The sequence below is a fragment of the Cervus elaphus genome, chromosome 5, assembly GCF_910594005.1.
Source record: "Cervus elaphus chromosome 5, mCerEla1.1, whole genome shotgun sequence".
Lineage (NCBI taxonomy): Eukaryota > Metazoa > Chordata > Mammalia > Artiodactyla > Cervidae > Cervus > Cervus elaphus.
Window position 1 is genome coordinate 83,509,657 of NC_057819.1, and position 26,037 is coordinate 83,535,693.

At 36.1% G+C, this 26,037-nt stretch overlaps 1 protein-coding gene across 3 annotated transcripts in view; it reads left to right on the forward strand.

Annotated features, from left to right (window-relative positions):
- Positions 1-26,037, forward strand: part of DHX40 (DEAH-box helicase 40) — a 46,626-nt gene that overhangs the window by 11,621 nt on the left and 8,968 nt on the right. For 2 of the 3 annotated variants that reach the window (XM_043902844.1, XM_043902845.1), the window contains exons 8-12: positions 5,305-5,404; positions 7,634-7,720; positions 7,858-8,040; positions 12,407-12,487; positions 13,107-13,264. In XM_043902844.1, the coding sequence (XP_043758779.1) occupies positions 5,305-5,404; positions 7,634-7,720; positions 7,858-8,040; positions 12,407-12,487; positions 13,107-13,264 (609 nt within the window). The remainder of the gene's footprint in view (positions 1-5,304; positions 5,405-7,633; positions 7,721-7,857; positions 8,041-12,406; positions 12,488-13,106; positions 13,265-26,037) is intronic. The other variant, XM_043902846.1, reaches the window with a different exon arrangement.

Consider the following 26,037-nt stretch of genomic DNA (forward strand, 5'->3'; position numbering starts at 1 on the left):
AACAGAGATACTACTTTCAATATGTCGAGTACCAACTGTCTAGGATAGTTTCCTTAAATGTTAAGATTAAAGATGTGGGGGAATAAGGCTAGTGAGTTTCACATAAAATCTTTTAGTCTATGTGTTTTCTCCCCAAATGAAAAATTTTATCTTATCTTAGAAAGAAATACATACTTTTTTAAAACAATAAAATCATCAAAGCAAGAAAAATAAACTTAGGTGCCACCAACATGATTAAGTGATAATCACTATTAATATTTTGAGGTATATTGTTCTGACTTTTTTTTTTTTTTGTTCTGACCTTTTTATTTATACATTTAGATATGTTTTATTGTTTAGATTTTTTTTTTTTTTAAGAAAAATGGGTTGATTTTACATATGCTCCTTTGTTTTTCTTTTCTGCCCTTTGTAGAAGTTTTAAAAGTACAGAAAAGTACCAAAAAAATGCATTTTCCACTATGCAGAATTAACCTAGATGGTTTCTCTCTTAAAGAAAAATTACTCAATTGAGGGAAAATGATACAGTTTGATTATAACGAATTCAAGCAGTGTACAAAATTACAAAGGTAAACTTAAAGAAATCACCTCAAACTCCATCCAGAAATAACCATCTTTAACATTAGAAAGAACATTATTCAGATCTGTGTGTGTGTGTGTGTGTGTACGTGTGTACATATAGAAGGATAAGTAAGTAGGTAGGCTGAAAGAAATACTTTTCAAGAGTGAGATTATACTATTAGTTGCTTTTTTAGAAAGTAATTTTGCTTGAATTTACTTGAAGGAATTGTTAACTTTTAACTTCAAGTAAATCTTTACCATGAGATAATATTTTATAATAAAAGATTGCTCTCAGTTTAAAAAAATGAAAAATATTAAGCTGAAGTTAATATCTTCCTTCTAGACTATATTTGGTGCTTACTTTGGCAGCACATATGCTAAAATTAGACAATATTTGATTGGAGATCTTATCTATTGCCTGATTTGAAAGATGAAGACTTAAGTACTTATATTCTTCTATATCCTCCCCTTCTGATTTTTGTCAGTTATTTTTACATTGTTCAGATGTATCCAGTGTTTATCATCAATCCTTTTACCATGATTTTTCCATTCCTAAACTACTTTTGATTGATTTTAGATTGGGTAGATTTGGTAGATTTTAACCTTTTTTTTTTCTTCTTCTTAATAGAAGGGATCCTGGGTGTTTTTGTTTTTGTTTTTTTGTAGTTCTTTTGTTTAAGAATATCAGGTTTTTGCCTTTATACTTGAGCTACATCTTGGCTGGGTTTTATGTTCTTGGGTTACACTTTCTTTTCCTTAGAACTTGGTAGACAGACGTTGTCCAGTTGTCTTCTGACATTGAGTGTTGCTGCGGAGAAGTCTGAGGCCAACCTGATTTTTTTCCCCCTCCTTGTAAGTGATTTGTTTTATCTGTCTGATTGCTTGAAATTTCCTATTTTTATCCTTAAAGTTCAATAGTTTCATTTAGAATATTTTTTTGGTGTTGGGTGTTTTATAGTAAAAATTTCCTGGAATTTTATGTGCTTTTTAAAAAAATCAACTTTTCATACAGTAAACTATGCCTGTTTAAAGTGTACAGTTTCATGATTTTTGAGAAATGTACATATCTGTGTAGGAGCTTCCTAGGTGGCTCAGTGGTAAAGAATCCATCTGCCAGTGCAAAACATGCAGGAGACGTGGGTTCAGCCCCTGGGTCGGGAAGACCCCCTGGAGGAGAAAACGGCACCCACTCCGGTACTTCTGCCTGGAAAGTCCCATGGACAGAGTCTGGTGGCTGCAGCCGATGGGGTTGCAAGGAGTCAGACACGACTTAGCAATTGAGTACACATGCACACATATCTGTTAACTACCACCAAAACCATGATAAAGTGGTTAATCTTTTGATCTGCAATTTTAATTATCATGTTAGAGTGCCTCTCTTCCATATATTTTAGCTTCCTTCCAGTTACTTTATCTTTTCAACTGCATTTACTGATTATCTCAAGCCTTTTCTCTGTGTCAGAAGTTTGATTTTCAGCTGTGTTAGTGAGGATTCTCAAGATATTTTTGATGCACCCAAAAATGACTTCCAGTGGGGGTAGAGTTTGAGCTGAACAGTGTTGTACTACTTTTATTTTGTTCCAGAATCATTTTAACCCCTTTGATTAACAGTTTCCGTTTATAGCTCTGTGTTCCTTTTATACACATTTTCTCTCTGTTTCTCTTATCTCACACACACACACACACATTATCTTTCAAACATGTTTCTGCTTTAGGAAAAATTTGAAACAAATTTTATGAGGATGTTTCAGTTGGCCTTAACATATAATGTGGAACATACCTGTATCTTAGGAATATTAAAGAGTGTTAAGTGGTCTAGCCTCAGTATCTTTATTTCATGGTAGATTTTGGAACATCTTTCTGCCTTTTTGCCAATCCTCCCTCCTCGCCTGTTAATTTACATCCTGGTACCTTATTAGGTGGGCTTACCTGGTGGCTCAGTGGTAAATAGCCAGGTGGAGGAGACATGGTAAAGAGCCAGTGTGAGAGGTGCAAGAAATGCAGATTTGATCCCTGGGTCGGGAAGATCCCCTGGAGGAGGGCATGGCAACCCACTCCAGTATTCTTGCCTGGAAAATTCCATGGACAGAGGAGTCTGGCGGGCTACAGTTCATGGGGTAGCAAAGAGTCAGACACGACTGAGGAACTAAGCTTGCACGCAGTGAAAGTATTGTTTCCCCTTTTCTTTGTGGAAACTGAGAATGTGCTTTAAGATATATGTATTTAACTTTCCCCCCCAACCTTTACAAAGAGACATAAAATTGGCATGTGTATACTTATGGAATATGGTGTTAAAGTATATGGGTGAAATGTAAATGTGAAACAAACCTGAGTCTTGTCAAAATAGCAGGTTAAGAATTTTTTAATTGACTAGTGAACAGTGATAAACTGAAATCTTGCTTGAATTCAAGACTAAAATTAGGTACTTTTAGAAATGAGTTAATTGAAAAACAGAGTTGATCATAAATATGTTCAGAATGGACATTTCTAATTTATGTAAACTTTTATGGTAATGTGAAACTTTAAAAGTAGAAGGATCTCTATTATTTATACCATGCTTTTTAAAATTTATCAATTCATTGAACTTTATTGAGCACTTTCTGTGGTCCAGGCATTTTAGGTACTGGGGTGGGAGGGGAGTGGTATGTCTTGAATAAGAGAAAGTCCTTGTTCTTACAGAGCTACATTATAGTAGAAGACATAGACAGCAGATAAATGTGTTAACATATAATGTGAAATACTGGGTAGTGTGTGACTCATTTGAACTATCTGGAAGAAATGAGCTGCCTAAATCTAAGAAACACCTGAAAAATAATTTTTATCACTTATGTGTAAGTTGCCTTTCTAGCACTTTTTTAACTTAAGTTAATTTCAGAATGATGTAGAAGAGCAGTAATACTTGACTTGGTTTTAAACTTGCCTGTCTATATGTGGATCTTGGGCAAGCCACTTGACTTCTCTTTAGTTCTCATCCATAAAATGAGATGGTTGGCCTAGTACATGATTTTAAAACTGCTTGTCTGTGTCATACCTTTTCTCCTTTGTGAGAGTTCAACTTTGGTCTGTTTTATATATTGGGAATACCTGGATCTTTGTAAGATTTTATTTGGAAACACGTTTTGTACTTTATTGAAAAATAGGTTTGGTTAAGATTTCCTTGGCTGCTGAGGAGAGAACAACTTGAAATTGCTCAAGTAAAAAAAAATTTCTAAATGAATGTGGGTATATCTTGTGGAAATCAAATGCAACCAGGCATTTAAATTTTTTTTCTTTTTACAGTATATGTATATACTTAACTGTTCAGTATAAATATATATGTTAAAATATGTATATATACAGATACAAATACAAATTTATATATACAAATATAAATACATATGCTGATAATTTCTTTTCATATGCCGGTAGATTGACTTGTGTACTCCTTGGAGTGACCACTCCTGATTTGTGGAGATCACTGAAATAGACAACCTACCCAAATCTCTTGCTTGACCCCTCGAGCTTTAGTGACCTTTTCCTTCATCCCACCATGACCACTCATTTGAAAACTTAGCATTGTAGACTTTGTCAGTATCATCATTTCTGACCTCAGTTTTAAGCATCTTTCTGATGATTACTTCCTGTTTCTGCCAATTCACTCTTCGAATTTAGCAATTTTCAGAATGCGTCAAGACTGTTAACAGTTTTCACTTATCTCCTTTTACCTATGCTGTTATCGTTTCCTTGCAAACAGTAACTCTCTTCTATTCTGTTCTCTGCTTAACCAGGCAAGAGGGCAAGTCTGGCCAAATCCATCTTTCTACTTGTTTTATACCATGTCTCTTAAGCCTTGGAGATTGCCACGCACCCAGAAATACCCTCTTGTGAACTGTTACAGATGATTCATTCTTTCTTCTCTTTAGACTAGCTTTCCTCTGTTATATTAGTCACTTCCCTATGGTTCACAAGTTAATTTTTCCTCTTTGCAAGAGACTGGCCTAATCAAATTGAGCATATCTCGGATCTTATTCCAAGAGATTCAAAGGAGAATGAGAACTGGTCCAGTTGGAGAGAGGTTTATCCTTGGCACCATAAACTATGGCCAGAGGAGCAAAGTTACTCTAACCATGACTGCTGGGGCCCACCCTTCAGAATGCATGGGTAGTGAAAATCAGGATGGTGTTACTTGTTTAGAGATGGAGTCATCTGAAAAAGGAGAAGGAAATGGCAACCCACTCCAGCATTCTTGCCTGGAGAATCCCAGGGACAGGAAGCCTGGTGGGCTGCCGTCTATGGGGTCACATAGAGTCGGACACGACTGAGGCAACTTAGCAGCAGCAGCAGCATCTGAAAAAGTAAAAACGGATTAACCTTAGTTAATCAGTCTTTAAAGGTAGAAAGGTTCTTAATCTGTATGCGTGGGTGGGTGTTAGAGAGCCCCCAGGCATCCTGGTATTGTTAGAAAATTTTCGTGTATGTGTGCATATGTGACTTTTAATGGAGACGAGGCCCACAGTTTTTAAAGTCTCGAAGGGAGCTACGACCTACTGCTGTGGGGTTTATTTTAGCAATAATAATCTGGTTCCATGGATCTAGATATCTTAATAGTAAAAGATGAGTAAAGAAATAGTTCTTGCTATTGTATTTTTAATTCAAGATAATTAAAGAGGTGAAGAAAACAACTTCTAATGGAAAGGAGTTTTTCAGAACTTGAGTTTGATCACATGCATGTTGTGAATTATTCTTTTCTTTTCATATATATTTTAGATCAACAGAGAAGAATATTTTTGCCACCTCCACCTGGAATTAGAAAATGTGTCATATCCACCAATATTTCTGCAACATCTTTGACAATAGATGGAATCAGGTATAACTTTTAAAATTCCTTTTAAAGCCAAGGAAGCCACTTAGTTAATTATAAAATATTAAGTTTGTGTCTCTGTGCCCTCCACCAGTTCCCCTCTCACCTACTTAACCTGTAATCACCCATTTTTGGTAATTATTGTTTGCTCTGAATAGGAAATGGAGTAGGAAGTGCATATAGTATTTCTGTTGATACTTTTAAATACTTGTACTTGGCAACTTGTAGCTTTCTCTTCCCAAATGTAAGATTTTGTGTAATGTTTCAAGGATTTCTTTAAGTGGGAGGCCAAACCTGTTTTTCTGTGTTCCTGTTACCAGCGGATACCTAAAATGATCTGATATTCCCTTCTGACCTGTCAGCTCCACTTCATATAGTTAGCTTTGTAAATCCAAGTGTTTATCTGGAGGTACTGTTTCTTGCTTTTCAGCTTTTTGTGAAATGAACTTTATATTTCAGTGTAATCAATGATGCCATCAAACTTTTGAGAAATTTTGTAGAGAAACACTTGGAAATTTTAAGTCTAGACCGATAGCTAAACGAGAAATTCTTTTAGACCTTTGAGCCACATTCCTTCTGGATGCTTATCTTTTAGCCAGCATATTTTATGTCCTTAACTAAGTCTGTCTCTGCCACAGGATGACTACCTGCCCCAAAGATTCTGTATGTTTCTTTTGGGTAAAATGGTCATCTAGATCTAAGAGGAAGTTTAATTTCCTCTGCTTCTCTCCTTAACTTTAAAAATAATGGTTTCACTAAGGGCTTAGGTGAGCATTTCTCTTGAGTAAATTAATCTGTAATTTTTTGTTTCCAGCCAAGGCAATAGTCATGAAATAGCATCTTTCAGAATGTTCCCTTAGTGAATGATAGACTTAGTACTATTCCTGACTTAGTTTTTTACCTGACTTGTTCTCCATTTAATTGGCTTAAAGTGGTGGTGTTAAAGGGTAAATGGAGTTAATTCTGAACCTGTTAGAATGATTTAGAGCTGATTTTCAAGTTTTTCATTTGTGGTTGTTGTTTACTCACTAAATGCATGTCTGACTCTTGCGACCCCATGGACTGTAGTTCGTCAGGCTCCTCTGTCCATGGGATTTTCCAGGTAAGAATACTGGAAGTGAGTTGCCATTTCCTTCTCCAGGGGATCTTCCCCACCCAGGGGCTGAACCTGCTTCTCCTGCATTGGCTGATGGAACTTTACCACTGAGCCACTAGGAAAGCCCTTGTTTTCTATGGGACAGCATAAGATTTACATTGAAAAGTGGGTAATAAAGTAGTATTTATTCTATATACAGTGTGGTGCAACCACCACCTCTATCTCATCCTAATGATAAATAAATCTTTATTTTCATCACCCCCAAATAAAACTATATACTTGTCGTTGCCCACTTATGCCTCCACCCTAGCCCTTGGCAGCCACCACTTAATGAATACCCTATGTTCGATATTTCATATAAATGGAGTCATACAGCATGTGATCTTTTGTGCCTGGCTTCTTCCACTCAGCATGTTTTTTGAGGTTCATCCGTGGTGTAGCATATATTAGTACTTCATGCTTTTTTATAGCTGAATAGCATTCTGTTATATGTGTAGACCATAATTTGTTCACCCTTTCATCTCTTAGTGGTTAATGAGCATTTATGCTGTTTCTACCTTTTGGCCCTTATAGTGCCAGTGTAGAGCACTATGAATATATGTCTGCAAGTATTTGTTGAGTGGGCTTCACAGGTGGCTCAGTGGTAAAGAATTTGCCTGCTAGTGCAGGAGACGTGGGTTTGATCGTGGAGTGGGGAAGATCTCCTGGAGGAGGAAATGGCAACCCACTCCAGTGTTCTTACTTGGGAAATCCCATGGACAGAGGAGCCTGACGGGCTACAATCCACAGGGTCCCAAAGAGTGGGACACGACTGAGCACACACACGTGCAGTTTGTTGAGTACTTGTGTTCAGTTCTTCTGAGTGTATTCCTAGGAATGGAGAGTTTGAGTCATATTGTAATTCTACATTTAAAGTTCTGAGGACCCACCAAACCATTTTCCACATTGGCTGAACCATTTTACATTTCCAATAGCAGTGGAACCAGTAGAGTTCCAGTTTCTTCACTTTCAGGTTTTACCCTTAACTGAAAAGTTGTTGTGTAGTTTTTAGTTTGATAGAAAAGAAGTACCCAAAGTGGTTAAAATTAGCAAGTCTTTCCATATTTTCTAGAAACTTAACTTTTTTCCATGCTCCTTAGATACGTGGTGGACGGTGGCTTTGTGAAGCAGTTAAATCACAACCCCAGGTTAGGATTGGACATCCTAGAGGTGGTTCCAATTTCAAAGTAAGTCTCTGTGTTAAGCCTTTTTGTTCAAAGAGCAGTTCATTAGATAATTTCTAATTGTTTTGAGAAAGAAAATGAATTACTTAGAAAAAAAATCACAGACGTTTTGGGGACTTTTTGTTGTTTTTTCCCTAAAGGAGCGAGGCGTTACAGCGAAGTGGCCGAGCTGGTAGGACTTCCTCAGGAAAATGCTTTCGGATCTATAGTAAAGATTTTTGGAACCAGTGTATGCCTGACCATGTGATCCCTGAGATTAAGAGAACTAGTTTGACATCTGTAGTTCTGACCTTAAAGTGCCTTGCCATACATGATGTAATAAGGTATGTAGACAACTTGAAAAAAAAGAAAAATTTGTTAGGGAGTCAGGTTTTTCCTCTGAAATTTTTTTGAAGTATTTGACACGTATAGCCCTCCATTTCAAGGTTTAACCAAACCCAAATAAAAGTTTTCTTTCCCTTGCTTTACTGGGATTTGATCCCTTGCTCATATTTTAACCTTGGCTTAATGGAGTGTTTCAGACTGATGTTTATTTGGATCATTTAGTGACCACTGTTTATCTGTAATGAAAGGTATAAAATGACCTTAATTCCACTTAGAAAGTGTTGTGTTTTATTTTTGGAGGGATTAGCATTTTTTATGTAGTCAGCATGGTACCAAGTACCATGAGAGGGGAATACTCTTTAGTAGGTTTTGCTTTCGCTAAGCTTAAATTCTAATGGGGAAATGAGATTTAGACACGAAGCAAAGAATAGAACAACTGTTAAATTTTAGTTAAATGTTGAACTATATAATTAGTATAGGACAGAATATTGTAGGGCCTTGAAATTTTATCATTATAAAATTTATGATAGAAGAAATAGTGAAAGAAGAGTATTATCTTTGTCTTAATTTTGTTTTTAATTGCCTGGGGATGTTGAAGTGTCAGGAACTTAGGGAGAAGATGACTGCATTCTTTTCTGTTTTTCATGTATTCTTTAAATTCATAATAAGGGAAATAGTTACTAGATGCATCCAGATATGTTTTATATACTCTTGGAAAGCCATCTGAAATTGATTTTTTTTTAATAACACCAGAGTTATTGTAACACCAGAGATTTTCTAGATGAGAATAAAAATCCTAGAAAGAAGAAAGCAGATATATAAAATTGTTTTCATAAATGATACCTATGAGAAAGGCCATTTTAAAGAAATCTAATTGACCAAACAGATGAACTCAGATTGAAAATATTTATAAAGGCTAACAGAGCAGCATATAACCAAGAATAAATATATATTAGAAAAATAGAAACTATAATTACTCAATATCATCTGCACTGAATTATTTTTCCATCTTAAGTTTTAAGACTTAGAAAGTACTGAAAATTCTTAAAATGCTAGAGACCAAAAAAGACTTCTTTCCCCTCCCCTCTTTCTTTTTACTTGTAGTTTTATTGTGATATAATTGACATACAGCACTGTAAGTTTAAGGCATACAGCATGACTTATATACATTGTGAAATGATCACCACAGTAGGTTTAGTGAACATCCATCATTTCATACAGGTGAAATATTAAAGAAATAGAAAAAAAATTTTTTTTCCTCACGTTGAGAATTCTTTCATATATAACATACAGCAGTGTTAATTATTTACCATGTTCTATCTCCCTGCAACAGAGAACCAGAATTTGAAATAGATGGTATAGTATTCATAGGTAACAAAAGAAAGTGGAGCTTTCGTTGTTACTGAGCTTCCCCATTCTCCTCCATCAAGGATGATTTTAGGGACTTTCCTGGTGGGTAACACAGTGGATAAGAACCTGCCTGCCAGTGCAGGGGACACAGGTTCAATCCCTGGTCTGGGAAGATTGCACATGTCATGGCGCACCTAAGCCAATGCGCCACAACTGCTGAGCCCACATGCCTCAACTGCTGAAGCTGGACACTCTAGGACCCGCGAGCCGCAAATACTGAACCTGTGAGCCGCACCTGCTGCGCCTGTGAGCTGCAGCTGCTGGAGCTCGCACGCCTCGAGCCTGTTCTGTTCAACCAGAGAAGCCCCTGCCATGAGAAGCCAGCACGACAGCGAAGAGGAGCCCCTGCTTGCGGCAACTGAAGAAAGCCCGAGTGCAGCAACGAAGACAGGACAGCCAAAATAAACAAATAAATGAAAATTTTTAATAAAGAATGATTTTAAAACTGAAAAGAGAAGAACAAGTCTAGATAGGAAGGGATGATGACTAGCATGGATTAGAAAATACTGAGAAACCCTAACAACCATAGATGAGGTTGTCTTGAGGCTTTAGACATTATTTCCACAATACTAAAAGAACTTGCAGATATAATGTCAGAGGTACTATAGGTCATCTCTGAGAAACTATGCAGAACAGGTTACCAGAAAATTGTGAGAAACTAAAAAAATAAATTTTCCATTTAAGAAAAGGGCAGGTTTTAGAAATAGCTGCCTGGTAAGCTTTACATTGATTCTTAGCAAATTCTACCATTGTTTATTGGAAAATGGTTTAAGAGAATGTAATGTTGATTTGTAATCATCGGTGTGAATCTAAATGAATCACAAAGAATACGTCCTCAAACCATTCCCTTTTCAATTTGAAGACAGGACCATTCACATAACAGATGCAAGAAGTGATTGAATGATAACCTGATGTCTCTTGTTTTCAACACAGTATTTAACAAGATTACATTTGACATCTTTGTGAATAAGAATATGACAGTACTGCTGAATTAGGGTATAGTCACCAAATAGCCAAACCCAGAAAGTATTGATTAATTTTTCACCAAGCCTTGATGGGGGTTTTATTGGTAGTATGCTGAATTTCACTTTTTCCTGATAAGCATTTTTAATGAAAATATTAAATAATCATATTAAAATCATGATTTCCAGATTTTTTGTAAAAATTTGCATACCTAATAGGTAGAAGATTAAAACTGAGACTTAGAATGGTCTCATAGGCCAGAACCTTGGGCAAAAATCACCAAGGTAAAAGTCTGAAAGGATACATCTAAAATCCTATGTTTTGATTGCACATTAAAGAAGTTCAGTGTGGAAAAGATCTTAAGTTATCTGATCACCACAAATTTAACATGAGTTTGCAGTTATTCTGTTTAAAAATTTAAAAAAACCCTACCGCATAAACTCTGATTATTAATAGACTGCAGTGTCCAGATGATTGGGAATTATAGCATTCCTCTTCAGTATTGGTCACTGTACATTTGTAATTCAGTTTTGCATGTTATCATGTTTTATGAGGAGTTTGACAAACTAGATTGTTTCTAAAAAAAAGCTAATTATGTATGATGGGTTTCTTAGAAACCAGAGAATACAAGGAGAGTTTGACAGAATTGGTACTTGATATAATCAAGGGGAGAAATAATTGTACTCTTAACAAATCTAAAATGGCTCTTATGTAGATGAGGAAGCTGACTAGTTTGGTATTGCTCTAGGATTGGGGTCACAAAATCTGGTCCAGGCTCACTGGTGGTTTTTGTAAATAAAGTTTTATTGGGACACAGCCATGCCCTTTCATTTATGTATGGCTGCTTTTGCTTTAGCAGTAGAGTTGAGTGGTTGTGACAGAGACCATATGGCCTGTAAAACCTAAAATATTTACTGTCTTGCCTTTAAAAAGTGGCTTCCCTTATAGCTCAGTTGGCCTTTAGAAAGTTCTTGCTAACTCTTGCTCTAGCAGATAACTGGACTCGTTGATACAAGTTGTAGGAAAGCTGACTATAGAACAGTCAACCAGATTTTTGTTTATTTATATTGAAATAGAACTGTCAATCCTGGAATGGACTTTTTTTGTGTAAGATATTGGACCTTTTCCAAAGTGAGAAATTGGAGTGGATAATTTATCATCTCAAAACTAATGTCGGGAAAAATAATCCAGTGCCGATAATATTAAGTAATTATTGTCCTGGTGGGCAGGTGTATATTCACCTTGGTTATATGTTTCCGTGCTGTCCTTTGTGAATATTGTTTTTTTCCATATTTGAAGAAATAATTATCTTCAAGTGTAAAATAGATCCCATGCTCTAGAGGGATCTCTCAATAGTCATACTGACCTTTGTGAATACTGTTAATTGTCTTATGTTACTTAATGATAGTGTGGTATGTAAGAGAATGTCCTTACTTTCAGGGGACATACTCTGAAATATTTGGGGGTAAATTGGCATTGTATTTACAGTCTGTTTGCAGACAGTTCAAGAGAAAATAAGTCCATACATATCCATACAGACAAGCAAATTGGTAAAGTTAATTGAAGCTATTTATCATTGTATCAAAAACCATTTTGAGGTACTATTAAATAATTTGTAATTTTTTAGCCACTTTCAGTTAATTCTTCACTGTTTTTTTAAATTGTAATAAAAATTACAGACTGCAGAACAGAATAGACGATATTGGCTATGAAGAACCTTTGTTAAGATAAGTAGAGAGGAATCGTGAGAGTATTGTAGCTAAGGGGGAATCAAAAAAAAGGGCTTCTTGAATTAAATAGAAGAGTGATTCAGAAAAAATTTCCTCCTTTGTCGAATGCTGATTACCATCATAGAATGCTAAAAAGAAAAGAGATAGAAAAGAAAACTTGAAAAACAGAAGGAAAACCTTTTAAAGAAATTTTCAAATCTGTATAAAATCTTGCCATGTTCAAGGAATGAAGTCTCATTTTATGTATCACTTAAACACACAGGTTCCCCTATTTGGATCCACCTAACGAAAGACTTATTTTGGAAGCTCTTAAACAGCTTTACCAGTGTGACGCCATTGACAGGTAAACAACAAAAACCCTCAGAACAAACTGACCACAGCAGATGTGAATCTCGCTCTCTTTTAAAGGTTCTTAATACTTTCCTTTATCATCAGAAAGTGATTTGTTTGCATTGAATGGATTGTTTTCCCTGAAATTAGAATTTGTTCTCAGTCTTCCCTCACCACAATTCTGAAGTTACACCATAAACCTGTTTTTGTTTAGTATTGGTAGCGTGTAACACGTAATTTCTGAGTACCATTTGCATTGCCAGGCATCGTGCTGGGCACATCAAAATAATGAGCGAGCCAGAGTCCTCGTTCTCATGGCTCTGTGATGGGAGAAGATGTGGTAATTATCACTGTCTCATATCCTTAAGGACGTTTTCCACGCTTCTGTAGCATTGTGTGTCTGTTACTGTATTACCTCATCCTGCCTTGTTGTTTAGTTTGTTGGCTAGATGGGCCCTGGAGAGCAAGGAATTTTACCATCTTTATGCTTCTCTTATCAATGTCCACAGTGTCATATTCCTTATATTGAATTGAATTTCTAGAGGTAATTTAAAGTAGTCTAAATGTGTGTGTACATTTCACTTGTACTCTTTGAAGGCAGAAAGACTTAAGAACTTTTTCTTTCCATTAAGGAGTGGCCATGTGACCAGATTGGGTTTGTCTATGGTAGAGTTTCCTCTCCCTCCACATCTGACATGTGCAGTAATAAAGGCTGCTTCTCTTGACTGTGAAGATCTCCTGCTTCCAATAGCAGCAATGTTGTCTGTGGAAAATGTCTTCATTAGACCTGGTAAGAAATTTATTGATGAATTTTTTTAATTAATAAATTTTATTTTTTAGAGCAATTTTAGGTTTATAGAAAAATTGAGGGAAAGTACAAACACAGAGTTTTCCCTATTATTAACATTTTTCACTAGCATGGTACGTTTGTTATAATTAAAGAACCAATATTGATACATTATTATTACTGAAGAGTTTGGTGTTTGTGTTGTAAATTCTGTAGGTTTTGACAGATCTGTTTAATGACACATAGTCACCGTCAGAATATTGTGCAGAAGAGTTGCATTGCCTTAAACGTTTCCTGTGTTCCACCGAGTCACTAGTCACTCCTATATCCTTTCCTCCAAGCCCTTAGCAGCCACTGATCTTTTTTTTTGCCTTTTCCAATATAGTCAACTATATATTCTGACTATACAGATTCCTGTATTCCTGTGCTGGAAAATATTCCTTCCGATACCTTTTCAGATTGACTTCCTCAACAGTGTGCTTTTGTGGCTCCTCCATGTCTTTTGATGGCCTGATAGCTCATTTCTGTTTTTGGCAGGAGCACATAGACTTTCTCCAGTCATAGCACATGGAGCTTCTCTAGTTGCAGTGCGTGGACGTGGTTGCCTCGTGGCATGTGGGACCTTAGTTCCCTGACTGGTCTCGAAGCCATGTCCCCAGTGTTGGAAGGTGGACTCTTAACCACTGGACCTCCAGGGACGTCCCTGCTCATTTCCTTTCGTTGATGAATAACATTCTATTGTGTGGAGTTTGTTTATCCATTTTGCTATGGAAAGACATCTTGGTTGCTTTCAAGTTTTGACAATTACAGATAAAGCTGCTATAAACATTTGTGTGCAGGTTTATGTGTGAACATTGATTTTCAACTTATTGCCAAATTATATGATAAGACTATGTTTATATTTGTAAGAAAGTGCCAAACTATCTTCCAAAGTGTTTGCCATATTGCACTCCCACCAGCAGCGAGCCTGAGATTCCTGTTGCTCTACATTCTCAACAGCTTTTTGTGTTGGCATTGTTTTGGGATTTTGGCCATTCTAATAGGTGTGTAGTGGTATTTCATTGTGGTTTTAATTTGTAGATCCCTGATGACATATGATGTTAGTCATCTTTTCATGTGCTCATTTGCCATTTGTTTATCTTCTTTGGTGAGATATCTGTTCTGGTCTTTTTAAGTCGGATTGTTTGTTTCCTTGTGTGTATGTTCAGTTGCTCAATCATGTCCCACTCTTTGCGACCCCTTGGACTGTAGCCCACCAGGCTCCTCTGTCCAAGGAATTTTCCAGGCAGAATTACTGGAGCAGGTTGCCATTTCCTACTCTAGGGATCTTCCCAACCCAGGGATCAAACCTTTGTCTCTTGCATCTCCTGCACTGGCAGGCGGATTCTTTACCACGGCACCACTTGGGAAGTCCTTTGTTTTCTAATTGTTGGGTTTTAAGAGTTCATTTTATGTTTTGGATAACGGTTCTTTATCAGGTGTGTCTTTTGCAAATATTTTTCCCAGTCTGTGACTTGTTTTCTCATTCTCTTGACTTTGTCTTTCACAGAGCAAAAGTTTTTAATTTTAATGAAGTCCAGTTTATCAGTGGTTTCTTTGATGAGTCATGCCTTTGTGTTATATCTGAAAAATCATCACTGTGCCTGAGTTCATGTAGATTTTCTCCTATGTCATCTTCTAGGAACTGATGTCCTTTTGTTCCAGCCCCATTTGTTCGAAAGACTCCTTTCTCCATTGTAACACTTTCTCCTTTGTTAGAGGTCCTTTGAGTGAATTTGTGTGCGTCTGTTTCTGGGCCATGTCTTCTCTTCCACTGATTTGTTTTTCTATACTTCTGTGAATAGCACACTGTCTTGATTAGTGAAGCTTATAGTAACTCTTGAACCTAGATAGGGTTATCTCTCCAGCTTTCTTCTTCCCCTTCCTTCAACGTTGTTTTAACTATTCTGGGTCTTTTCCCTTTTCACATAAACTTTAGAACTAGTTTGTTGATATCCACAAAATAACTTTCTGAGACTTTAATTGAGATTATATTGAGTCTATAGATCAAATTGGAAAGAAGTGACATCTTGACAGTATTGTCTTCCTACCCGTGTATGTGGAATATCTGTTTATTTAGATCTCCGGTAATTCACTGAACATTTTTTTTTTTATTACTGAACATATTTTCATTACCGTATATCTAGCCCTACAGGACATGAAACTGAAGATAAACGATTTTTTCATTTTGTTATTCTTTAACTTAGTTTTTTGAAGTATAGGGGGTATATAACGATCCTGGCTGAGAGTTAATTTCCTTTAACTCGTAAAGGAAGATAGTATGGTGAACCTTTGCCTTGTTATAGTACATTAGTAATATATTAACTTTTTTTTCTCCATGATCAAAAGAAATGGTAGTTCAACCCTTAAACCCTTAGAGAAAGGATTATTTTAAGGTTTTCAAGTCTTTAGACTTCTGCTTCTTTCCTTCTTAGTGTGTCAATATGGGACACAACTTAGTTCCTCATATGTAAGCTTTGCTGTCTTCTACTGTGTGTGTGTGGAGAGGGGAGGCACAACTTTCTTTTCTTTTCAAGGAGCTTCTGAATTGATAGTCTATCTTGCCTGCAACCAAGACTAACAGTAGTGTGCTATTTCACTGGCCATATCACTTTATGGCTTTCAGTGTTGGTTCCAGATTGGTTTATTATTGTGATGATTATAATGGAGGATAAATTTTTGTATGAAAATACTCTGTAGTCCAGTCAATGTTCTACTTATACCAAATAGATTGCAGTGTAGTATTGGTTTTTTTAGGGTGAGTTTATATGTGTGTGTGTGTGTGTGTGTGTGTGTGAAGGATAGGGAAGCCTGGTGTGCTGCAGTCCATGGAGCTGCAAAGAGTCAGACATGACTTAGTGACTGAACAGCATGTATATATATTTATATGTTTATATATTATTTGTGCTATTTACATTCATGTTATATTATGTATACATATATATGCACACACATGTGTATATTATTTAATTATACTATTAACATTTATTTTATGTTGTTTATTTGTATATACATATATGTACACACATATTTATATATGTATCATACTATTTACATTTATATGTATTTATTTGTATATACATATATGTATACATCTATATTTTATATATATTTATTTATGTATACATACATGCACACAGACACACACATCTATAATTATTTTATATATATATATTATTTGTGTATACGTATATTCAAACACACACACACATATTGTTTATTTGGCTGTCCCGAATCTTAGTTGTGGCACATGGGATCTTTTAGTTGCAGAGTGTGGGATCTAGTTCCCTGAGCAGGGATCAAACCTGGGTCCTTTGCATTGGGAGTATGGCATCTTAGCCACTGGACCACCGGGAAAGTCCCTGCAGTGTAGTTTTTTTAAGTATCAGAATTTTGATTCTAATAGTATCCTAATTGCAGCTTTTTTTTTTTCCCCTAGTGAAATACTATATGCAGTAAATAAGGTTGGCTGGCTTTCGTTAGGTAGTATCAAAGCTAATAATACTCTTTTTAAAAACTATTACAGAGTATTGAAGTGGGAGTCAAGAGATCAGGATTCTAGACTGTTGGTCTGGTTTTTCTGGATTTCATTTTTCATTTGGAAAACCAGGGAGTTAGATTGAGGTGATCCAACTCTAACAGAAATGTTGAAAGAGTCGTACCTTTTATATAGTTTCAGCAGGTTTTTAACATTCTGCATTTGCTTTATTATTCTCTTTCTTTCTCTGCGCATGTGTGAAGTGAAAGTCACTCAGTCCTGTCTGACTCTTGCGACCCCATGGACTATGCCCATGGAATTCTCCAGGCCAGAATACTGGAGTGGGTAGCCTATCCCTTCTCCAGCGGATCTTCCCAACCCAGGAGTCGAACTGGGGTCTCCTGCATTGCAGGCAGATTCTTTACCAACTGAGCGATCAGGGAAGCCCTTAAAAGTGAAAGTTACTCAGTCGCAACTCTTTGCGGCCCCATGGCCTACACAGTCATGGAATTCTCCAGGCCAAGAATACTAAAGTGAGTAGCTGTTCCCTTCTTCAGGGCATCTTCCCAACCCAGGGATCGAACCCAGGTCTCCCGCACTGCAGACGGATTCTTTACCAGCTGAGCCACCAGGGAAGCCCTGCTTGTGTACATATATATATTTATAAGTATTTATAAATATGCATTTTATTTCTTTTTCTGAATCATTTGAGACTAAATTGGAAACATTGTGCTCCCTTACCACAAAATATTTACATGTAATTTACTAAGAACACAGGCAAACTCTTATTTAACCACAGCACATTTATCAAAATTAGGAAAATTAACATTGATACCTGATGCAATACTATTATCTATTCCAGAGTTCATATTCAAGTTGTTCATTGTCCCTAAAACATACAGAAGTGGTTTTAGAATCACTAAGCAATACCATGGTGAAAGGCAGTCCTATATAACTAGAGTTCAATATTTGCTTATAGTTTTTCACTTCTTTTTTAAATTTTTATTGTTTATTGTTTTTTTTTTGGTTTTATTTTTCTCTTTATTCTTCTTTCCTTTTTTTTTTTATTTTGAGGTAAAATTTGCATGTAGTGAAAAGTATAAATGCTATGTCTGTAATTCAGTGAATTTGTGAAATACATTTACTAATGTAACCCACACTCCTGTCAAGGTCTGGTTTTATCACTCCAGAAAATTCTGTCAGTGCTCCTTATCAGATTCCATCCCACCTTCTTGCAGCCAGCCACTTTTCTGATTTTTTTCAGGTTACTTTTGCCTTTTCTGAAACTTCATGTAAATAAAATTATATAGTATGTGCTTTTTTGTGTTTGACTTTTTTTGGTCAACATATTATATGTGAGATTCATCCATATTTTTGTATATGCTTTTTGTATCAATGCTTTTTTTTTTATTGTTGACTAGTATCCTGTTGCGTACTACAGTTGGTTTATCCATTATCCTGTTGATAGACATTTGAATTGTTTCTTGTTTGGTGCTATTTATGAAAGCAGCTATTTTGAAAATTCTTATGCAAGTATTTTGTAGATATATATTTTTTATTTATCTTAGGTAAACACCTAAGAAATTGCCAACTCTTTTCCTGGAGTGGCTATACCATTTAAAAATCATATCAGTAGTGTTTGAAAGCGCAGCTTTTACTACATGTCCACTTAACATTTTGTTCCCAGTCATTTCTTTTTTTGCATTCTGTTACATATTAGTGATACCTCTTTGTGTTTTTGGTTTGTATATTCCTAATGACTAATATTTTGAGCACTTTTCCATGTGAGTGTTTATCTCTCTTTTGAAGTCTCTACTATGGTCTTTTGCCCATGTTTTAAACTTTTTAAAGTGTATTGAATCTGGGAGTTCTTTATTCTAGACTCAAGTTATTTGTTAGGTATGAGTTTGTACATATTTTTTTCCCAGTCTGTGGGTTTTTTGTTTCACTTTTCTTTTTTTTTACTTTTTATTTTGTATTGGGGTATAGCTTGATTAACAAATGTTGTGATAGCTACAGGTGAACGGTGAAGGGACTCAGTCATCCATACACATGTATCCATTCTCCTGCAGTCTGTTTGCTTTCTTAACAGTGTCTTTTGATGAGAGGTTTTGAATTTTGATAAAGTCTTAGTACATCAATTTTTTATGTGTGGTTATTGCTTTCTGCATGGTAAGAAATGTTTTCCTATCCCAAGATAGTAAAAGTATGCTTCTCTCTCATATCTCTATTGATTATTTGATCTAGAAGCTTTTTAGTGTCTAGCGATTAAGTTTAGGACAGTGATCCATCTGAAATTAAGTTTTGTATACGGTATGAGGTAGGGGTCTAGATTACTTTTTTTCCTGTGACTATCCACTTGTTCCAGCACATTTGTTGAAAAGATTTACCTTCCCCCATTGAATTGCTTTAGCACCTTTGTTAAAAAATCTGTGGAAGGTGTATGTGTGGTAGTCTATTTCTGGACTTTATTTTATTCCATTATCTATTTGTCAATCTTTATGTCATTTTTCAACTTTGTATAATTACGTAGCTTGTGGTAAATTTTGAAATCACTATTGTTTTGGTCATTCTATATTTTTTGCATCTCCGTATAAGTTTTAAAAATCAGCATATTAGTTTCTTCAGCATAAGCCTGCTAAGAATTTTGATAGGGATTGTGTTGAACCCTTTGCTGGCTTTTTGCTGTTTCTTAATATATCCTTGCTCTAGGGATTATAATACACATCTTTAATTTAAAATTTACTCAAAGTTAATATTTTATTGCTTCATGTGAAATGTAAGAAACCTTGGGATTGTTTAGTTCCACTTATTCCTCCATCATTTGTGCTATTGTTGTCATATATGTTATATTTACATACATTATAAACCTCACAATACAGTAGTATAACTTTTCCCTTAAGCCTTCATATATCTTTGAAAGAAGTCAAGAGAAGAAGAGAAAATTTGTTTCCATAGCTAGAAGTAAAATTCTGGGTTTTTAAATTCTTATTTAGAACCTCTATTTGTGATAGACTGTTGATTCTTAGTTTTGTAGCCCTTCAGGTTGTTCAGGTCTTAGGTTTTGATTATATGTTCTTTGTTTTTTCTTTTTTATTAAGTCCTTGAGGTGGTTTTTGGTATCTTGAAGGCTTTTAGTTGGGTTTAGCAACAACTTTATCACAGTTTAGCAACTTCAGGAAAGGAGGGACTTCCCTTTGCTTGCCTAATATTTGACCTAAGATATCTATGAACATAGGACAGTCTAATTCTTTAGAATATTGAGATAATAGCCAGTAGGAATGTCTTGTATTCTGTGCTTTGATGGGAAATTCTTGAGTAAGTTTTGCTTTTATGAAGCACTTGATGTCGGTGATGTTAATGGATATAAAGAATGAATTACCTAGAAAGCCCTCAACACAGAGATTTATCAGTGTTTTTAAATTCCAAACAATGAAAGTATAACTGTAAAGCAGTGGCCTTGTCTATTGTCTTTTCAGACTCAGGATTAGGTTTTATTAGGTTTAGCTGGGCATCTGCACAGTCTTCCAGAACATCAGGACAACCTCTGATTTTTTGGTAGGTTTCTCTGATCTTTCTGTTAAACATTTGGGTGGTCTCATATATGACAATTCCATAAGTAATATCGTATTCAGTGGTGAAAAGCTGAAAGCATTTCCTCTAAAACAGGTGCAAAACATGGATGCTCACTCTAGCCACTTCTGTTTAACATAGTACTGAAAGTCTGAGCCACAGCAGTCAGACACAAAAAAAGAAATAAAAGGTATCCAAATTGGAAAGAAGTAAAACTTAATCACTGTAGATGACATGATACTATACACAGAAAACTCTAAAATCTCTGCCAAAAAATTATTAGAACTAATAGTGAATTCAGTAAAGTTGTAGGATATATGATTAATATTCAGAAATCTGTTGATTTTCTATGCACATGAACTATCAGAGAGCAAGAAAGTAATCTATTTTGAATTACATCAAAAAGAATAAAATATCTGTTAATAAATTTAATCAAAGAAATGAAAGACTTATACTCTGAAGACTTTAAATTATTGAGGAAGGAAATTAAAGATAATATAAAGAAAGGGGATGATATCTCATGTTCCTGGGTTAGAAGAATTAATATTGTTAAAAAGTACACACTACTCAAAGCAATCTATGGATTTAATATAAGCCCTTTTAAAATACCTGTGACACTTCACAGAACTAGAGCAAATAATCCTAAAATCCATATGGCATCATGAAAGACCCTGTATTGCCAAAGCAGTCTTAAGAAAAAAGAACAGAGCTAAAGATGTCACACTCCTTAACTTCAGAGTGTACTACAAAGCTGCGGTAATCAAACAGCCTGGTATTGGCACACACACACACAAACCAGACACTTAGATCATTGAAACAGAGTAGAGAGCCCAGAAGTAAAGCTATATACTTACGGTTCATTAATCTGTGACAAAGGAGGCAAGAATATGCAATGGAGAAAAGACAGTCTCTTTAGTAAATGGTGCTGGGAAAACTAGACAGCTACATACATACATGTGGACTGTATGAAAAAGAATGTATAAAGGAATGAAATTAGAATGTTTTCTCACTCCATGTGTAAAAATAAAGTAAAAATGGATTAAAGACCTGAAAGGAAGACCTGAAACCAAGCAGAGCACTCTTTAACATATATTGTAGCAATATTTTTTTGGATCTGTCTCCTACGGCAAAGAAAAAATACACACACACACACACAAGAATATATTTATCTTGGGCATAAAAAAGAGTGAAATTCTGCCATTTGCAACAACGTGGATGAAGTCAGACAGAGAAAGACAGATGCTCTGTTATCACTTATATGTGGAACCTATAAAAAAGAAAATAGTGTGTTATTTGCTCAGTTGTGTCCAACTCTTTGTGACCCTGTAGCCTGCCAGGCTCCTCTGTCCGTGGGATTCTCCAGGCAAGAATCCTGGAGTGGGTTGCCATTGCCTTCTGGGGTTGTCATGACTCAGGGATCGAACACAGATCTCCTGCATTGTAGGCATATTCTTTACCATCTGAGTTACCACATATGCATTTATGTAAATAAGAGAAACAGACTTACAGAGACAGAGAAAGAAATAATGATTACCAGTGAGGAGAGGGAAGCAGGGGCAGGTAAGTTTGGGATATAGGAGTAAGAGATACAGACTACTATGTTTAAAATAAATAAGCAAAAATGATATATTTTATTGCACAGGGAAATATAGCCATTATTTTGTAATAGCTTTAAATGAAGTATTTGTTCAGTTAGTCATGTCCGACTCTGCGACCCCACGGACTGTAGCACACCAGGCCTCCCTGTCCTTCACCATCTCCTGGAGCTTACTCAAACTCAAGTTCATCAAGTCAGTGATGCCATCCAACCATCTCATCCTCTGTTGGCCCCTTCTCCTCCTGCCTTCTATCTTTCTCAGCATCAGTGTCTTTTCCAGTGAGTCAGCTCTTCACATCAGGTGGCCACACTATTGGAGCTTCAGCTTCAGCATCAGTCCTTCCAGTGAATATTCAGGATTGATTTCCTTGAGGATTGACTGGTTTGATCTCCTTGCAGTCCAAGGGACTCTCAACAGTCTTATCCAACATTATATTATTAATATAAAGTATAATAGTAAAATAGTAAAAATATTGAATCACTATATTATTGTTCATCTGAAACTGATATAATATTGTAAATCAACTATACTTCAATAAAAGCCATTTTTAAAGTCTGGCTGCTCTGCTTCAGTTTTTGCTGGCCTGCCTCTATTGGTATTACACCAAGCTGTTAGTCTCCCCAGGTTGCTAGCTGATTGATCTGTTGTTTTTGACAGTGTCCTGGAGCACAAATTGCTACATAGGCTGATCTAAATAAAGTTAGACACCTTGGCAGGGGCATTCCTTGGCATCATCCAAATCTCATTCCTTGAGGCAACAATTGCTATCAGTTTCTTATTCATACTTAGAGAGACACTCTTCTTATATGCACATATGTGGCTTAGGCTTAATTTTTAAACCTAGGTCATCAAGAAGTTCAGCTGCTACAAAATGCAGCTTCAGCTTTTGAGCATGTAACTTGCTGTGATCTTGTTACATCCCAAAATATGTATTTGTTGTCCAGTTGCTTTCAAGTGCATATATAGTCTTTATAGGTTAAGCAGTTCTTTCTGGCTTGGGTCTTAGTCTTTGTAGATCACCCAGTTTAGTTTATTGTATCTGCTCTGCTTAGACGCTCAGTTGTGTCTGACTCCTTGCGACCCCATGGACTGCAGCCCACCAGGCTCCTCTGTCTGTGGGATTCTTCTGGCAAGAGTACTGGAGGAGGTGCCATTTCCTCCTTCTGGCCCAGGGATCAAACCCACGGCTCTTCCGTCTCCTGCATTGGCAGGCGGATTCTTTACCACTAGTACCACCTGGGAAGCCCAGTTTATTATACTTACTGGTAAAACTGGCTAGTGTTTTCAGATCTAACGTTGAATGAAGATTTTTAAACATCAAAATGATGCCATCAAAATGTTGATGCCATCAACATTTTTAGTAATCTCTCTCTTGCTATAGTAAGCTGTGTACGCAATGTCTGCTAGTATAGATATTGCTTTAGAAGTCAAACAATGGAGTGAGGGCTCTTAAATGTTTTTAAGATGGTAAACAGCATTCCCTTAAAATGGAACAAATTTAAAATAACATTGTGTTGGTTTTAAATTTTTAAAAAATATTTTAACTGTGATATATTTAGAGATAAGTGGTACTTTATTACAGCCTTACTCCAGTGCTTCTGCTCTGAGGATTGTTGTTATTGAAACTCTTTCTATGTAATAGTTTTGTTTTCTGGTTGATTGTGTATAGAAAAGTATTGAATTATCTTCCCAAAGGAAGAAGTTAAGCTGATACAGTCTACAGTCTTGTTTTGCTGCTTCAGTTCCTTGTTTATGGTTTTTACTTCAGAGCATTATTTGTCTGAGGTAAAACTGATAATAGAATTTCATCTGGGGAAAGAAAAAAAATTAAAATGACAAGTCTACTGGGAAAGTAATTAAAGTTAGATAGTCAAACTGTTGTTCAGTCAGAGGATAAACTGGCTGAGACTGTCGGAACTGTGTGTGATAATGGTATTTTTACTTTTCTACATTTCCTGAGTTTACTTTGGGACTTCTGTCAGTTTTAATTTTAATTAATTAGGTTGTTTCTGAGGGAAGAGTTAAGGAAAAGAAAGAAAAATATGCTCTATATTTTCTCTTGGCTTTGAGAATAACGGGGCAGAGAGACAGAGAAGGTAGTAGCTGTGTGGGAAGGACAGCCTGAAAAGCAGGGGGCTCTGTGCATGTTTTAAAGTGTGAGCAGGCAGCCACCATGAGCAACAGAGGTCCAACACTGACCATGCAGAGTCAATCATCACAAAGTGTAAACTGAGTTTAGAATTGTAACCACTAAAATTTATTGTCCAACTTGTTTTCACCCCAAGGACTGTAACCTCCTCTGTCCGTGGGATTCTCCAGGCAAGAATACTAGAGTGGGTAGCCATGCCCTTCTCCAGGGGATCTTCCTGACCCCTGATCAAACCGGGGTCTACTGCATTGCAGGCAGAATCTTTATCATCTGACCCATTTGGGAAGTCCTTACTGTAGTTACTCTGACATTTTAATAAGAAATAGTAAGCCGTTTGTGTGAATAATCGTGGTAGGTGTTACAGCCAAACTGAATGTTTCTAGGGTCAGGTGAAGTCAGAGAAGGGAAGCATTGAACCATAAAGAGGCTTCTCTGAGGCTTCATGGCGCAGAAGTCCGAGGCAGCAGGGACTCTATGTTTATGTAGCAGGGGGTACCACCGTTCGAGGATGTCGGAGCCCCTGGTTGATAGGTAAGCTTGTCTCTCAGTGCTGGAGCCAACACATAGTTAATGCCTTATTTTGGTGCATTTTGTCCTTTGGCATAGTACCTTTAGATACTGTTAGATAAAATAGATACTATTAGATAATTAGACAAAATTAGATATTTCAGCTTAAAAAATCAATACTCATGACTGATTCAAGAGATGAGCGTTGTGTCTTTACCTTGACAGGACCATTTGTGTGGTCTGTGATAAATCATGTTTGCTTTGCTTTTGTCTCTAGCTGCTTCCTTCAGTTGTTACCCAGGTTACTTAGGTGGAAACTACTTAAAACCTGGGTAGGAAGACTTTATATCATTGTAAGTGTTTTGTTTAATCAGATTGCATTCTTCCTAATACCAGGAACTGATGCTTTGCAGATTCACATTGTAGTCTGTGTAAGTGCTACTCCCTAGAATTCGGCAACATGGGGCCTCTGTTCAAGCTAGCTGTGGTGGGTATAATAGGAGCTGTGGCTCGATGTTGTGCATTGAAGGAAGGAGCCCTAGGAAATTTTGAGGAAAAAAAAATGTGGCCAGGGGACTCCGAAAGATTAGCCTGGGTAAAGTGCTATGTGGGGAATTTGGGCAATCAGAGAACATATAATTCCTGAGTGGGATTGGGTCAAAGTCACTAACAGATAAATCTCAGAAACATAAGGGTGAGCAAAAGAAACCAGACACATAAAGTACATTTATATAAAGTTTAAAAACAAATAAACCCTTTCATTGGGGTTAAAAGTCTGAATATGGTTATCCTTGTGGAAGGGACTGAGTAGTTATTGAAAGGAGAGTGAAGAAGGGGCTCTGGGATGCTGGTAATATTCTGCTTGTTGATCTGTCTGTTGAGTACATTGGTATGTTGGATTTGTGAATATTCATTGAGCAGTACACTTAGAACCTGTGTAGTTTTCTGTATGCATAATATTCTTCAGTATAAAATTACAAGAGAAAAGTTTGTAGTATTTCAGTTTTACATATGTGATGGTCCTGTCTAATTGTCTATAATTAGGAATTGGATAAATAGGGGTGGGTTAAATTGTGTTATATCCTTATACCCCTGAGAAATACAATGTAGGTATGTTTGAGAATGAATAGTTATTAACTTATTAACTTATTATTAAATAAATAAAAGAAGTTATCAGAAGAAACTTAAGAAGAAAATAAATCATCATACACAATGCTTGTATGTATATATGTAGAAAATATCTTAAAGGACACATACTAAATAGTTAACAGTGGTTAGCCCTGAGGATTGACTTGTGGATAATGTGACAAAGTGGGGAACATTGAACTTCTACTTTTTTTTTTAATATGAACATGGGTTACTCTTACGGTAAAAACAAATAGTAAATTCTAAATACTCTTTTAAAGGTAAATCGATTAAGAGAAGTAATGTT